This window comes from Hemiscyllium ocellatum, chromosome 31, assembly GCF_020745735.1.
Source record: "Hemiscyllium ocellatum isolate sHemOce1 chromosome 31, sHemOce1.pat.X.cur, whole genome shotgun sequence".
NCBI lineage: Eukaryota > Metazoa > Chordata > Chondrichthyes > Orectolobiformes > Hemiscylliidae > Hemiscyllium > Hemiscyllium ocellatum.
The window spans coordinates 42,116,886-42,133,266 of NC_083431.1; the positions used below are offsets into that span (position 1 = coordinate 42,116,886).

General features: G+C 40.6%; 1 protein-coding gene across 1 annotated transcript in view; it reads left to right on the forward strand.

Annotated features, from left to right (window-relative positions):
• Nucleotides 1-14,579, forward strand: part of tmem132e (transmembrane protein 132E) — a 533,792-nt gene extending 519,213 nt beyond the window's left edge. Inside the window, exons 9-10 of the mRNA XM_060847811.1 lie at nucleotides 13,317-13,646; nucleotides 13,842-14,579. Coding sequence (XP_060703794.1) covers nucleotides 13,317-13,646; nucleotides 13,842-14,525 — 1,014 coding nt within the window. The 3' untranslated portion in view covers nucleotides 14,526-14,579. The remainder of the gene's footprint in view (nucleotides 1-13,316; nucleotides 13,647-13,841) is intronic.
• The last annotated feature ends 1,802 nt before the right edge of the window (nucleotides 14,580-16,381 follow it).

Here is a 16,381-nt window from a genome sequence, read left to right on the forward strand (position 1 = left end):
CTTTATTCAGCAACACTCCCTAGGACCTTACCATTAAATGTATAAGACCTGAAAAATGTATTGCTGGAAAAGCACAGCAGATCAGGCAGTATCCAAGGAACAGGAGAATCGACGTTTCAGGCATAAGCCATTCTTCAGGAATCTTCCATGCTTTTCCAGCAACCCATTTTTCATTTCTGATCTCCAGCAACTGCAGTCCTCACTTTCTCCTAATGTATAAGATCTACTAAGATTTGCTTTCCCAAAATGCAGCACCTCGCATTTATCTGAATTAAACTCCATCTGTCACTTCTCAGCCCATTGGTCTATCTGATCAAGATCCTGTTGTAATCTGAGGTAACCCTCTTTGCTGTCCACTACACCTCCAATTTTGGTGTCGTCTGCAAACTTACTAACTATATCTCTTAAGCTCACATCCAAATCATTTATATAAATGATGAAAAGTAGTGGACCCAGCACCGATCCTTGTGGCAATCCACAGGTCACAAGAGTTGTTTCTTGACTTTGAACTGGCTGCAGAGCAGAAAATTGTGGTATTGTGCCATTGCTTGCAGAAGGATAGGATAGCCACAAGCAGCTAAACCTGACACAGTATCAAAGTCAAAGACACAAGGTAAAAAAACACAAGGACGAGGGATGAAAGAGAATTTGTCATAGGATTGGCAAGAAAAGAGGAGATTCTGCAAATGATTGCTAACTGAAGAAGGCAGCTGAAACTGACTGAATAGAGGTCATGAGCAGCTGAGTCAAAATATTTATAGCGACAGAAAAAGCAAGAAAAGAACAGGGATTGCGGGGAAAGAGGGAAATAATTGGAGGATCAGTTGAGCATGTGCAGGGAGAGGACAAGCAAAGCGAAAGTAATTGGATAATTAGCAAGCATTTGCATGAAGAGAGAAATGATTGGGAGGCTTTCAACAATATGCAATCATGGGGTGAGGAGAAATGAGAGGGACAGGGAAAAGGTACTTACTGCTGTAAATGTCTGTTCTCGATTCCTAAAGCACTGAATTGAAAGCTACATGATACCAAGACATTCATGGGCAGTTGCTCAAATCATTTTAAACCTTCAAACAGTTCAGCTTTTTACTAGTGCCATAATGTTGCAGATGCCCCCCCATCCCCAACCTTATCATCTTTGGCAACAGCTTCATTTATTTAGCGATTTCACCAATCCTGGAAGCATGGCAGAAGTTCTAATTTTCACCCTTCTCCTTGAACTGCAGTGTGCAATTTTTCAAAGTAAACTTTTGGTAATAGGCCAACAATATTAAACAAAATAACCCCTCTCATAATTAATTTAGCTACTGGACTGATGCATCAAGAAGATCTTTCAACATAAAAAATAGGAAAGTGAATAGGCATCAAACCTCTCCTGTCTCACATGATGCATCTTTCACATGCCATCAAATTCTTCATTCCACAATGACTCATTTTGAAAAAAAACCCACAAAGTAATAGAGAAATGCAAATAGAAATCTTCAATTAATTTGTACAACTTGTGAATTTTTCTGTACAAAACCAAACAAGTTTCAGCAAATTCCGCTGGTTCATACTATCACTCCCATCAAACTAACTACCTTTATAAGTTTATGATGCCTTCCATTTGCTGAGACTCTTTTTTTACCTTGTTGTAAATCCACGCTAATTATATATACTGACAACAAATTCAGAGGACCTAACTAATTTACAAATTCAATTTCCTGACAATTATCTTGCTTCTTTTCTTACATATTTTTCATTGATGCCATCTTCTTTCAGGAGTTCAGTAGAATTCAGGGTGAATACTCTGGTTCAGCCTGAGATGGTGCCAAGGAAGGAAAAGCAACCAATTGTTTGGGATTTTTTTTGTTTGATGTAGGCCAAATTTTCAGGCTTTCCAATGGTTAATTAGTGCATTTAGGAATAGATTTTATACACTTTGACAACATGGAAACAATAGACAGATTGAGAGAAGTGGCACTTAAGTAATTAACTGGATATCATACAGGTATATTTGGAACAAGATACTGTACTTTCAGATGTTTCACTGAGGGATAACATTGAAATAAGAAATGGGGAAGTGTTATGGGTTAACTCTGGGATGATTCTGAAAGTGAAAATGCATGAATAGGAAGAGTAACAATTACAGAAGAATCTCTGATTTTGGCAAGCTATGTAAGAGTTGAATGAGACAATAGTCGATGACACAGCTGGACAATGGAGGAGACAAATGGAGAGTTGTGTCATCAAACATATCAAAAGCTGGAATAAACCCAGGAAGAATAATGCACTATGTGTAGGATGCAGCTCCTTTCTAGCAAAAACATCACTATTGATAAAAGCAACTGATTGTTGGTTTGCAGAAAATTGTAATGTTGCTCTAAGCTTAAATTGGAATTGGTTAAATTCCAACCTTTTAACATATTGTGTGTCATGAGGTTGAAAAGGGTATGTTTTCAGTAATGCAAGTTGTGGCACAAATCAGGATTTTCATAAATATTCTGCAATAATAGAAGCTGAATAGATGTACTTTTTTCACTGACACTTCCATTCAAAGTGTGAGAAAGGCTTCCAATGAGAAAGCATACAGCTCTTATCAAGGCAAACATTTGCTAACTCAATTCAGTTTTCCTGTTGCATTTGAAGATTACTCTTATTTCATTTCTTATAGAACAGGATTCTGCAAAGTTATTCATACTGTTTAATATTATAATGGAAATGCAAATAAAGAACAGGCATAAAGCTTTCTGGTCACGATATTCACGAAATGAAAACTTTCTGCCTCATCATATTCTAAGCATTTTTAGAGTTTAATATGTATTCAAGGGGAGCTCAATTTAGAGCACAGAGCTAAATAGCCAATCTTTGTGTTCTTATTGGTTACATTGCTAAACACAATAGGCAGTTTAAATTCTGAAATCCAAGCTTTTTACTATACAAAAAAAACACTTACTGAAATCAATAATTAGGTCATTCATTCTGATCCTGTGGTCATTTTCATTTGTAAAATAGCCTTACTTTTCTTCTATTAAACTTGTATTTAATGTCATTTTATGTTCCCAAGAATTCAGTCTTTACAATTATCCATTGGACAAAAGACTCCAAATATATTTCTTATGTGTGAACACTTAAAGCAATGATTTGTACAAAAAAAGGATAAATCAAGTTGTCACAGTACCACAAAAATACTATTGGTCACTGTCAGCCCAGATTTGACATTATTAGATGCAAGGCTACTCCCAATTTCTGGTCCCTCAACACTGACTACTGGGTAGAATAGGTTCACTATTTAAATTCAGTTGAAAAAAAGATTTTGGAGAACAGAAGGAACTGTGGAAATATATTCCAATGAAAATGACCACATTCAGAAAAGGTAGGTGACCAAAGATGAAATGGCAAGGGTTTTCATTTTTACTCATTCCCTGGATATTGACATCACTGGCAATGGAGACATGGAGCTGAATCTTACTGCACGTCTAGTGGAATGATTTTCACCATGAGGCTGGGTGACATGCCCTGTTGCATCTTTCCAAGCTCATTGATTGCATTGTTTGACAATAGAGCCCTCAAAACAAGAATCATATCCAATTGCAGCCCAGTCTTATCCCATGCCATTTCCAGGGCAACTTGCAACTCACCAGAGATTCTGAAATTGACTGACAGTCCTGGCATCGCTGCCATATTTTAGAGGTTGTTGGGCACCCGGACAAACACTGTCAGTTCAGAGTTGCTCTGCATGGTCACTGATACTTGCCTTGGAGACAGACAGGGAGATAACAGTGCCCTTGAGTTCCTGCTGTTTGGGATGGTGCATGTATCCAGCAATGGACACCATGATCCACAATTCATCAGCATGGCCATGTCTAAAGTTTCCACCTAGATTACAACAATCTCAGTTGGCTGGAAGAATGCCCAATACTATAGGAAAGAAGTTCATGTCCTTCTCCACACTGCTAGCCAGTATGCCCTCAACTTTCCTCTGATACCTCACACTCCTCTATCTCTATTTCTATACCTACTTCTCCCCAAGGCTCTTTGTTGCCACTTTTCTTAATGTCTGCGACATCTTACCCACTTAAGCTCACCCCCTCAACCTTCAGCACCACTCACCATGCATTCCTTCACCAGTTCTGCATGGCTTGCTCACTCCCTTGGGAAACCTCCATAACTGCACCAACAGTAATATTTGTCCCACCCACTTTTATCTTCCACAATATCTGCCTGTCCTTAGTACCAAAGCAGCCCATAATAGGGCAGAATGAGTCAAGCTGGGTAGTGTGTTGCCTATCATTTGTCTCCCCACCCATTATCTGCAGAGAATCTTGACTCTGTCTGCGCACGCTGTCTCTGGACTGATACTGTACATAAGAACATAAGAACTAGGAGCAGGAGTAGGCCATCTGGCCGTATGAGCCTGCTCCGTCATTCAATACGATTATGGCTGATCTTTTTGTGGACTCAGTTCCACTGACCCACTCGCTGACCATAACACTTAGTTCCTTTGCTGTTCAAAAATCTATCTTTCTTTGCCTTAAAAAGTTTAACAAGTAGTCTCAACTGCTTCACTGGGCAGGAAATTCCACAGATTTACAACCCACTGGATGAAGAAGTTCCTCCTCAACTCAGTCCTAAATCTGCTCCCTTTTATTGTGAGGCTGTGCCCCATAGTTCTAGTTTCAACTGCCAGTGGAAACATCCTCCCTGCTCCTATCTTATCTATTCTCTTCATAATTCTATAAGTTTCTATAAGATCCCCCCTCATTGTTCTAAATTCCAATGAGTTTATCCCAATCTACTCAATCTCTCCTCATAAGCCAACCTTCTCAACTCCGGAATCAACCTAGTGAACCTCCTGTGTACCCCCTCTAATGCTGGTACATCCTTTCTCAACTAAGGAGACCAAAACCATACACAATACTCCAGGTGTGGCCTCACCAGAACCCTGTGCAGCTGCATCATAACCCTCCCTGTTTTTAAGCTCTATCCTCTAGAAATGAAGAACAATTTGCCTTTTTAATTACCTGCTACATCTGCAAACCAACTTCTTGTCATTCATCTACAAGGGCACCCAGGTTCCTCTGCACAGCATTTTTCACCATTTAAATAATAGTCCATATTGCTATTATTCTGACCAAAATGGATGACCTCACGTTTACCAACATGTATTCCATCTGCCAGATGCTTACTCATTCACTTAACCTATTTATATCTCTATACAGACTTTTGGAAACAGTTGCTGTCCCAAAACGGATCCTTGAGGCACACCAGTAGCCACTGATCGTCAACCAAAAAAATACCCATTTATCCCCACTTTTGTTTTCTGTTAGTTAACCAATCCCCTATCCATGATAAAACATTATCCATAACGCTGTGCATCTTTGTCTTATGCAGCAGTCTTTTGTGCAGCACCATGTCGAATGCCTTTTGGAAATCCAGATATACTACATCCTCTGGTTTCCCACTATCCACTGTGCTCTTAATGTCCTCAAAGAATTCCAGTAAATTGATTAAACATGACCTGCCTTTCATGAACTCAGGGACAATGGGACAATTTCTATCCAGATGTCTCGCTATTTCTTCCTTGATGACAGCATTTTCCCCACTACAAAAGTTAAGCTAATGGGCCTGTAGTTACCTGCCTTTTGTCTACATCCTTCTTTAAACAGTGGCTGTTTTCTAGTCTGTTGGAACTGCCACAGGGTGCAGCGAATTTTGGTAAATCACCACAAGTAAATCTACTACTTCCTCTGCCATCTCTTTTCATACCCTGGTACCTTTAGCTCCATTAGCTCACCTAACACTATCTCTTTAGTGACAATGATCATTTCTAGGTCCTCACCTGCCATAACCTCCTTGTCACTAATTATTGGCATGTTATTTGTGTCTTCTGCTATTAAGACCAACACAAAATAACTGATCAATGCCTCAGCCATTTCTTCATTTCCTATTATTAATTCCCCCTTTTCATCCTTTAAAGGACCAGTGTTTAGCTTAGCCATTGTTTTTCATTTTATGTATTTGCAGAAACTTTTACTATCTGGCAATGAGCTAGTTTACTCTCATAATCTATCTTACCTGAGTTAATGACATTTTTCGTGGCTTTCTGTTGACTTTTAAAGATTTCCCAATCCTCGAGTTTCCCACTAATTTTTGACACTGTATGTATTTGCTTTCAATTTGATTCCCTCTTTATTTCCTTAGTTATCAATGGCTGATTTCCCTTTTCCTATAGACCTTTCTTTCCACTTGTATGTACTTCTACTGAGCGCTGTGTAAAATCGCTTTGAAAGTCCTCCACTGTTTCACAATCACCCCACCATATAGACTTTACTCCCAGTCTACCTTAGCCAACTCCTTCTTCATCCCGTTGTAGTCTCCGAGGTTGCAGTTTGCCCTAGACTTACTGTGATGGGAGCCCCTGTAGGAAGGCTATTTCTCTAGACTGAATTCAGGCCAGTTTGGCAATCATGTCAAGCTTCCTCTCTTAGTGACTGTGCCAGATGGCATGGTAAGACAATTGTATTGAGACATAGGGAGTAAGCTTTATGACAGCAAGAGAAGAGCCAATGATACATTGTGGTCCAATCTATGAGTTGGGTGCGTTTCCATGGGCACACAGCATCTTTGCTGCAGTATTCCAGGGATAATTACCAGTGTAGCCCAAGATTTATCGTTGAAAATCCAGAAGCATCCTGTAAGTGTATGTGCCAGGAAGGTTCACAGAGGTTAGCATATGTTGAATGCCAGTGTCTGCATATGTGGGGAGCAGGTGTCCAGTGCCTATTGAGCATGCCCAAAATGTTAGTGTTAACAAGGCATTTAAAAAGCAATAATGAGCTTCAATTGGGAACTTTCTACTACCTAGTGAAAATCTCAGCGTACTGCTTGAGAAAAGTGAACAACCTGCACCAAGACGATTCTGATGTCAAGATGGGCCTCATTGAATATCTCACCTGAGTCTACTGCTCATCTTGCCATGGCCCACCTCACTCAGAGTCTGATAAGATTCTGCCCTTACTGTCAGAATCTATTGAGTCATGTGGCTTTTTAAAATTCTTTTAGAGAATATGGGTTTCATTGGCAAAGTGAGCATTTCTTGCTCATCCCAAATTGCTTGAGAGGGAGTAAGGCACATTGGAACATAGAACAGACAGAAGTACAGCACAGAACAGGCCCTTTGGCCCACAATGTTGTGCCAAGGTTTAATCCTAATGTAAAATATAATAACTTAACCTACACACTCCTCAACTCACTGCTATCCATGTGCATATCCAGCAGTCACTTAAATGTCCCAAATGACTCTGCTTCCACCACCATAGCTGGCAACGCATTCCATGCATTCTTAACTCTGCATAAAGAACCTACCTCAGATGTCTCATTTATACCTTCCTCCTAACATCTTCAAACTATGACTCCTCGTACCAGTCAATCCTGCCCTGGGGAAAAGTCTCTGGCTTTTGACTCTATCTGTTCCACTCATTATCTTGTATACCTCGATCAGGTCTCCTCTCTTCCTCCTTCTCTCCTGAGAGAGAAGTCCGAGCTTGGTCAACCTCTCTTCATAAGGCAAGCCCTCCAGTCCAGGCAGCATCCTGGTAAACCTTCTTTGCACCCTCTCCAAAACCTCTGTATCTTTCCTATAGTAGGATGGCCAGAACTGGGCACAATATTCCAAGTGTGGTCTCACCAGGCACTTGTAGAGCTGTAGCAAAACCTTGAGGCTCTTAAACTTGATCCCCCTGTTAATGAAAGCCAAAACACCATATGCTTTCTTAACAACCCTATCCACTTGGGTGGCAACTTTGAGGGATTTATGTGCTTGCACACCCAGATACCTCCACACTGCCAAGAATCCTGTCTTTAATCCCCTATAATCAGCATTTGAGTTTGACCTTCCAAAATGTGTCACTTCGCATTTATCCAGGGTGAATTCCATCAGCCATTTCTCAGCCCAGCTCTGCATCCTGTCTATGTCGCGTTGCAGTCTGCAGTAGCCCTCAATACTATCGACAACACCTCCAACCTGTGTGTTATCTGGAATTTACTAACCCACCCCTCAACCTCCACATCCAAGTCATTTATAAAAGGTACAAAGAGCAGAGGCCCAAAAACAGAGCCCTGTGGGACCCCAATCAACACTGACCTCCAGGCAGAATACTTTCCATCTACAACCACTCTCTACCTTCTGTCAGTCAGCCAATTGTGAATCCAGATACCCAAATCTCCCTCTATCCCATACTTCCTGACTTTATGAATGAGCCTACCATGGGGAACCTTACCAAATGCTTTGCTGAAGTCCATATACACCACATCTACTGCTCGACCTTTGTTGACCTGTCTTGTCACCTCCTCAAAGAACTCAATAAAATTTGTGAGGCATGACCTGCCCCACACAAAGCCATGCTGACTGCCTTTAATCGCACTATGCTTTGCCAAATGGTCGTAAATCCTATCCCTCAGAATTCTTTCCAAAGGAATTGCTGCAGAACATATAATGAATGTATTGCCATGGTGCTGTTGAAGAGTAATGCAATTTGACTCAGATATATTTTCCACGTCGAGATACTGAATGACTTGGAGAGGAATATGGAGGTAGCAGTGTTCTCCCTGACTGCTTCCCTGTCCTTCTCAGCAGTGGATGAAGTGTTGAAGAAGCCATGGTGAGTTCCTGCCATGCATCAGGGAAATAAATATTGAAGTCTTTGAAAACAGTCCACAGAGGAGGTGCTGGATAACATAAAGGTGGCTAAATCTCCAGGACCTGATCAAGTGTATTCCAAGATATTTTGAGAAGGTAGGGAAGAAATTGTGGGGCCCTAGCAGAGGTACTTGTATCATCTACAGCCACAGGTTAGATGCTGGAAGACTGGAGGGTGGCTAACATTGTGCCTTTCTTTATATAAGGAAGGCTACAAGAAGAAGTTTGGGAACTATAGACCAGTGAGTCTGACACCAGTGGTGGGTAAGTTGTTGGAGGGGATTATGAAAAGCAGGATTTACATGCATTTGGAGAGGCAAGGGCTGATGAGGGATAGTCAACAAGGCTTCTGTCTGTCAAACGTGATTACATTTTTTGAGAATGTGACCAAAAAGACAGATAAAGCTAAAGTGGTAGACGTTGTCTACATGAACTTTAGTAAAACTCTTTTGACATGGTGCCATATGTTAGACTGGTTAGTAAAATTAGATCAATGGCACTCAGGTGCAGCTTGCCAATTAGATACAAGATTGGCATGACAATAGGAGACAGGATGGTGGTGAGGGTTACTTGTCGGACTGGAGGCCTGCGCCCAGTGGTGTTCTGCAGGGATCGATGTTAGGTCCACTGTTGTTTGTCATTTATGTAAATGATTTGGATCAAAATTTCAGAAGCATGGTTAGTAATTTCTGAGGAAGGGTCACTTGACCCAAAACTCTGATTTCTCTCTACAGATGCTGCCAGACGTGCTGAACTTTTCCAGCAATTTCTGTTTTTGCTTCTGATTTTCAACATTTGCAGTTCTTTTGGTTTTTATGATTAACAAGTTTGCAGATAACACCAAAGTCGATAGTATAGTGGACAGTGAAGAAGGTTATCTAAGATTACAAAGAAGATTGATCAGTTGGGCCAATGGGCCGACGAGTAGCAGATGGAGTTTAATTTGGATAAATGTGAGGTGTTGCAGTTTAACAGAACAAACAAGAACAGTACTTACACAGTTAATGTTAAGGCTGTGGGGAATGTGAACAGAGAGATCTAGGTGTTCAGGTACATAATTCTTTGAAAGTTGCATAACAAGCAGACAACGTGGTGAAGAAGGCCTTTGGCACACTTGCCTTTATTTCTCAGACCATTGAATATAGTAGTTGGGACTTCATGTTGTGGTTGTACAAGACATTCATGAGGCAACTTTCGGAGTGTTGTGTATAGTTCAGACCACCCTGCTATAGGAAGGATATTATTAAATTGGAGAGGGTACAAAAAGGATTTACAAAGATGGTACTGGCCTTGAATTATAAGGAGAGTCTGGATAGGCTGGGACATTTTCACTGGAGTGTAGGAAGTTGAGAGGTGACCTCACAGAGGTTTATAAAATCATGAGGGGCATGGATGAGGTGAATCGCAAGGGTCTTTTCTCTCGAGTCGGGGAGTTCAAAACTAGAGGGCATTATTTTATGCGAGGAGAAAGATTTAAAAGGGACCTGACGAGCAACTTTTTAACACGAGAGGGTGGTTCGTACGTGGAATGAACTGCCAGAGGAAGTGATAGATGCAAGTACCTTCAAAAGACATTTGGACAGATACATGAATAGTAAAGGTTTGGAGGGAATGGCCAAACGCAGGCAATTAGGACTGAATTAGTTTGGGAATTTTGGTTGACATGGATGAGCAGGACTGAAGGATCTGTTTCTGTGCTGTATGACTCTGCCTTGTGGATGATACATTAGACACTGTGAGCTGGTGGTGGAGGTAATCAATGTTTAAAATGCAAAAGGCATGCTGATCAAGCACGCAGTTTTGCCCTCGATGCTGTTTTACTTCTTCAATGTTGATCAACTCATCAATTCCAACACACAAAAAGAGGGAGCCAAGAGCTGAGTTATTCACAACAGAATGCCCAGCCTCTGATCTGTTATTGTCGATGCCATATTTGTATGACTGGTTCAGTTAAATGTTTGGCCACTAATAATCCCCATTAGGATATTGACAGGATTTGCCACCACTGAATATCAAGAGGACGTGTTTAGATTTTCTTATGTTGGATATGGTCATTGTCTGGTAGTTATGGGTGTGGGTTTGGGTGTTACTTGCCACTTATCAGTCCAGGCATGAATTTTACCTTGCTTATTGAGATGTTGTGAAAGGGACTGAACAATTTGCAATCTTCAATGAATGGATGACACCAAAATGGGTGGGAAGGTAAGTGCTGAGGATTAGATTAGATTAGATTACTTACAGTGTGGAAACAGGCCCTTCGGCCCAACAAGTCCACACCGACCCGCCGAAGCGCAACCCACCCATACCCCTACATTTACCCCTTACCTAACACTACGGGCAATTTAGCATGGCCAATTCACCTGACCCACACATCTTTGTGACTGTGGGAGGAAACCGGAGCACCCGGAGGAAACCCACGCAGACACAGGGAGAACGTGCAAACTCCACACAGTCAGTCGCCTGAGTCGGGAACTGAACCCGGGTCTCAGGCGCTGTGAGGCAGCAGTGCTAACCACTGTGCCACCGTGCCGCCCACAAAGGATGACACAAGGAGGATTATAGACAGATCAAGGGAGTGGGCAAAAACTTGGCAAATGCAATGTAATTTTGGAAAATATGAAGTTAAACACTTTAGCTAAAAAGTGTAGAGAGCTGGTGATTATTTAAATGAAGAAAGTTTGCAGAATCGAACAGCACAGAGGTATTTGGGAGTCTTTGTCCATGAGTCAGAAAAAGCTAGCATACAAGTTCAGCAGGAAATATGGAAGGCAAATGGGATATTGGCCTTTGTTTCAAAGGAAATGAAGCACAAAAATAGAAAGATTTTGCTAAAACTATACAAAGCAGTAGTCAGAACACAGCTGGAATATTGTAACCAGTTTTTGACCTCTTATCAAGAAAAGAAATACTGGAATTGGAGGCAGTCCAAAGAATGTTCACTGAGTTTTGAAGATTAAGAGGTGGTCTTTTTGAAATATGCAGAAGTCTTAGGAGGCATGACAGGATGGATTTGAAAAAATCAATTTCTTGCCCTCGTGGGAACGTCTAGGACCAGAGGGCATCACCTCAGAATAATATATTTAAAATAAATGAGGAGGAATTTCTTCTCTCAGAGTGTCGTGAATCTGTGGAATTCTTTACCATGAAGAACTGTCAAGACTGGGTCATCAAGTTTATTCAAGGCTGAGATGGGAGATTTTTAATCAGTGAGAGAATCGAGGTTTTATGGGGACAAGTCAGGAAAGTGGAGTTAAGGATGTTCTTCCTGCTTGTCTACCTTGGATTCCAGCATCTGCAGTTTTTTTTTGTCTCTAACCTTTGGAATTCAGCTGTGTTGTCTCTTTTTTGACCAAGATTATAATGAGGCCAGGAATTGAGTGATTCTGGTGGAATCCAGAGGGTGCATCATTGAGAAGGCAAATGGTGACAATGTACTGCTTGACAGCATTGTTCAGGGCATCTTGAATCACTTTGCTGATGATGGGGAGGTAACTGGTGAAAATGAATAGTCTTCCTCTTTGAGAATAGGATACACTGGGCATTTTTCCAGTTCACTTGTTAAGGTGCCAGAATTGTAACTGTACTAAAACAGCTTGGTGAGAGGCATGGTTAGATCTGGAGCATAAATGTTCAGTCTGAGAGTTGAAATGTTGTTAGGACCTGACATCTTTGCTATTTCCAGTGCGCTTAGATCTTTCATGATGTCACATGGAATAAATCAGTTTGGCTGAAGACTGTTTTTTATCCGAGCAGAAAGGGAAGACTAAGATGGATCTCAAACAAAATATCTCTGAAGTTTTCAAAGACTTCACCCTTGATTCTTATATTCATACACAGGTCCCTATATCATATTTGATGGTAAGGTTGTTCATGGAGCTTTCTTCACCATTTACATTGCCATTCATGACTGTGTGCAGCAGACTTGCAGAACTTTGATCTAATCTGTTAGTTGCAGGATTACTGAACTCAGTCTGTAGCATACTGCTCCTGATGTTAAACACATATATCATCTTGTGTTGTAGTTTCACAAGGTTGACTTCCTATTTTTAGGTATATTTGATGTTTCCTCTGGCACGCCTTTCTACTTTCTTCTTTGAATAAGGATTGGTCCCTTGTTTAGTGGTGGCAATGTGTGGTATATGCTAGGTTTTAAGGTTACAGATTGTGTACAATATAGAGCTGCTTTTGATAATGGCCCACAGCGAGCCATTGATGCTCAGTTTTAAACTACTAGATCTGTTCAGAATTAATCACATTTAGCACAAGAGTAGTGCTACACAATACGATTGGGTATTCTCAGTGTTAGGATATGACTTTGTCTACACAAGAACTTCTAATTCCTTTAAGTCCTTCTAATACCATCATAGAGAGATGCAGCTGCCACAAGAAGATTGGTGAGGGTGAGGTCAAGGAGGCTTTTTCTTTCTGGTGATTCTATCACCACCTGCTGCAGGCTTAGTCTGATAGCTATATCCTTTAAATCTCAGCTGACTTAGTCATTAATACCAAGCTACTTAATGTGATGGACATTGAAGTTCCCAACCCACAGTGCAATCTGAAACCTGAAATGCTTCTTCCAGTGGTGTTCACTCAGATTATTAATCATGATGTGTTTTTTTTTCTTTTTTTTTATTAGGAAGGTATCCTGAGCACATGGATTTTCTACAGTGACAATACAGCTGTACCACTGAACCTTTATGATGCTAAGGACTACAACCTGACAGTTACCTCACTGAATGACAAAGTAGTCTCTTCAACCCAGGATTCTGTTTGGTCTCTGATAATAGCAGAGGGTGAAGGGTCAGGTGAATTTATCAAGGTGGAATTGGGGATCTGTGAACTGTGTAAAAAGACCAATCGCAAGAGTGTGTTGTTTGTAACATTGGTCAACGTGAAGGTTCACTTTGGGTCTGATAATTCAGAAGAAGACCTAGAAAATACTGGTGAGGATTACGCGCCTGATGGAGTTCGATTTGATGGCAACCCATTTGGACATAAACCAAAAGAGAAAGGGCAATTTGACTTCAAGCCAGATACTTCCTCTGCAACTGGTGACCATGAGGAAAATGTTCTACAGAAGGTTGGCACAACGGTAAAATCATCTGTAGAAGAGAGGACTGACTCAAGGGTGGAATCAGGCAGGGGCATTGATGGCATGCAGGATAGTGGAGTGCACTTTGACAACACAAGAGTGTCCAGCATGCCTGTTGATATTGATATTACAGATCTGCCAAAAGATCTTGCAGATCCTGATGATGAATATGCCCCCACACCAAGGGGTTTGACTGACTTGGAAATTGGAATGTATGCACTATTAGGGGTCTTCTGTCTTGCCATTTTGGTTTTCCTAATAAACTGCATTGTTTTTGTTCTCAAGTACAGGCACAAACGTATTCCCCCAGAGGGCCAAGCAAGCATGGACCATTCACATCATTGGGTGTTCCTAGGTAATGGTCAACCCCTTCGTACCCAGGCTGATCTCTCACCCCAGCCTGAAAGTCCAGGAAACCCATTAGAAAACATCCAAACCTGCTGCCATAGTGACCATCAGAGTAGTGGCAGCTCACAGACAAGTGTACAAAGTCAAGTGCACAGCAGAGCAGATGGTTCATCTGGGGGGTCAGTAAGGGAACACAGCGAGGATCCGCTGCACTCACCCACCTCCAAGCGTAAGAGAGTCAAATTTACCACTTTCACCACACTGCCATCAGAGGAACTTGGCCTGGCCTACAATTGCATCCCTATAGCCGATGAGGAAGACATTGAGTGGGTCTGCCAAGATATGGGCCTCCGAGACCCAGAAGAACTACACAGCTATATTCAGAGAATAAAGGAGATTGCATAGACTGCTACAGACTTTCCTTTGGTGCATTTGTATTTACCAGAAATTTGTCTCATGTACAGTTTTTGTTTGAACCACAGTAGGAGGCTGAAATGTGTGGACATTTGCGGAACAGAAAAGCACTATAACATAACGCTTGTGGTCAATTGGCCACTGATAAGGCTGCATTAAAAATAATGCATTTGCAGCTGATCAAATATTTTGAAAAGATTATACTCTACTGCAAATGGTATTAACAAATTACAGTTTACAGGAGGCAAAATCTCTTATATTGACATAAGAAATGATTAGTATAGCACAGAGGCATACTGTTCACTGTTATTCAAAGAGTATTTGCTGGGATTTCTTTGTGTAGGTGACAGTAAAATGAGACAGTATCATTCATGAAAATACTTATTTTCAACTTAGGCTCCAATAGTCTGCAGAAAATCACATGCAATACACACTGATGGATTGCTAAAAGAATGCAAAGCAAAACTTGAGCTACTAGATTTGAAAGAACAGATGTGATAAACTTGTATCAAGTAAGTTGACCACTGAACCACGCTGATAGTTTCTTGCCCAGTTCTGTCTGAAAAACGTGTTAATAATTGCATTTTGAAAGTGATCACTGGTTGAGTCCATGATCAGTTCTGTATCTTGATGACATCTGTTCCATTCAAGTTTAGGTTCCATTTTAATTGCAGTGATGGAAGCTGTTAAAGCAAGTGCATGGAACGGATTGCAGTAAGTGCTGATTGGAGCAAAGCTGATATAAAAGTCATTAATCAAAGCGATGAATAGGTTTCTCTGTTTATGGAAAACAAATAATGTTATATAGCTCTCAATGAACTGTGGCAGCACGAACTTGGCATTATATATTCATTTTAATTTAATATACATACTTACAGTGCAATCTATTGGAAACGCAGGAGCAGAAATGTTCATATACACAAGCTTTCTTAATCAACCACAGTAGGAATCAATTGTTTTCAAACATTATGCAAAAATTGTTAATTTGCGGGAACTGGGAACCTGTAATTTTTATCTATAAAACAATAATAATCAATGCAGTCTAAAAAGTTCGGAATTCTGGAAGGATTCTTTCTGTTTATTTGGGTAAACAAGGAATTGTATCAATTCACTGAGGCTCTGTTAGAAAATAAGCCCCAAATGATATCAGCCATTGTAAATAATTGAAGGACAATTTGGCTCAAGCTGGCTGGGGGTTGTGTGCTTATGGTGCTGGACAAATCTTCCAGCTTGGAAAAGGACTTGGAAGCACCACTGTGAGCTGTAGGTCAGTTGAATTTCCTGACGAATCCACTAAAGTTTGGGCAAAATGGGAATATATTGTAAAGGGATAATCAAGACTTGATGGATTAATGGCAAAGTAAGATTTCTCCAAGGTGCACATACTAATTGCTATCTCTCCTGAAATTTGATGTGAGCAACCATTTGGATCCCGAAATGCAATTGTGAGATAGTTTTATTTCATGCTTATGGTTTAGTATATGTAAATGTCTGTATTAAACACAAGTGAAGCTCTCAGTTATTGTGACATTCCACCAAGTCTAGCTGCATCTTTATGTCCCTAAGTGTACCATATTATGTAAACGAGTGCTCATAATGTCTGAAGTATATGTGAATCTTCAGTTAGCATTGCACAGGTTCGTGATAGGTTTATTTGTTATTTCATAAACTGCACAAAAAATCTACTAGTTAGCAATTTCTGACTCTATGCTTGTTGGCTTACAATTTTTCTGTTCACCTCATGGATAGAAATTCCTGACCCATCATTTAATACTCCACATAATAAGTACCAATTTACCATCCAGATTATTTACTCTGATAACTTAATAAAAATGAGAGTAATTCTA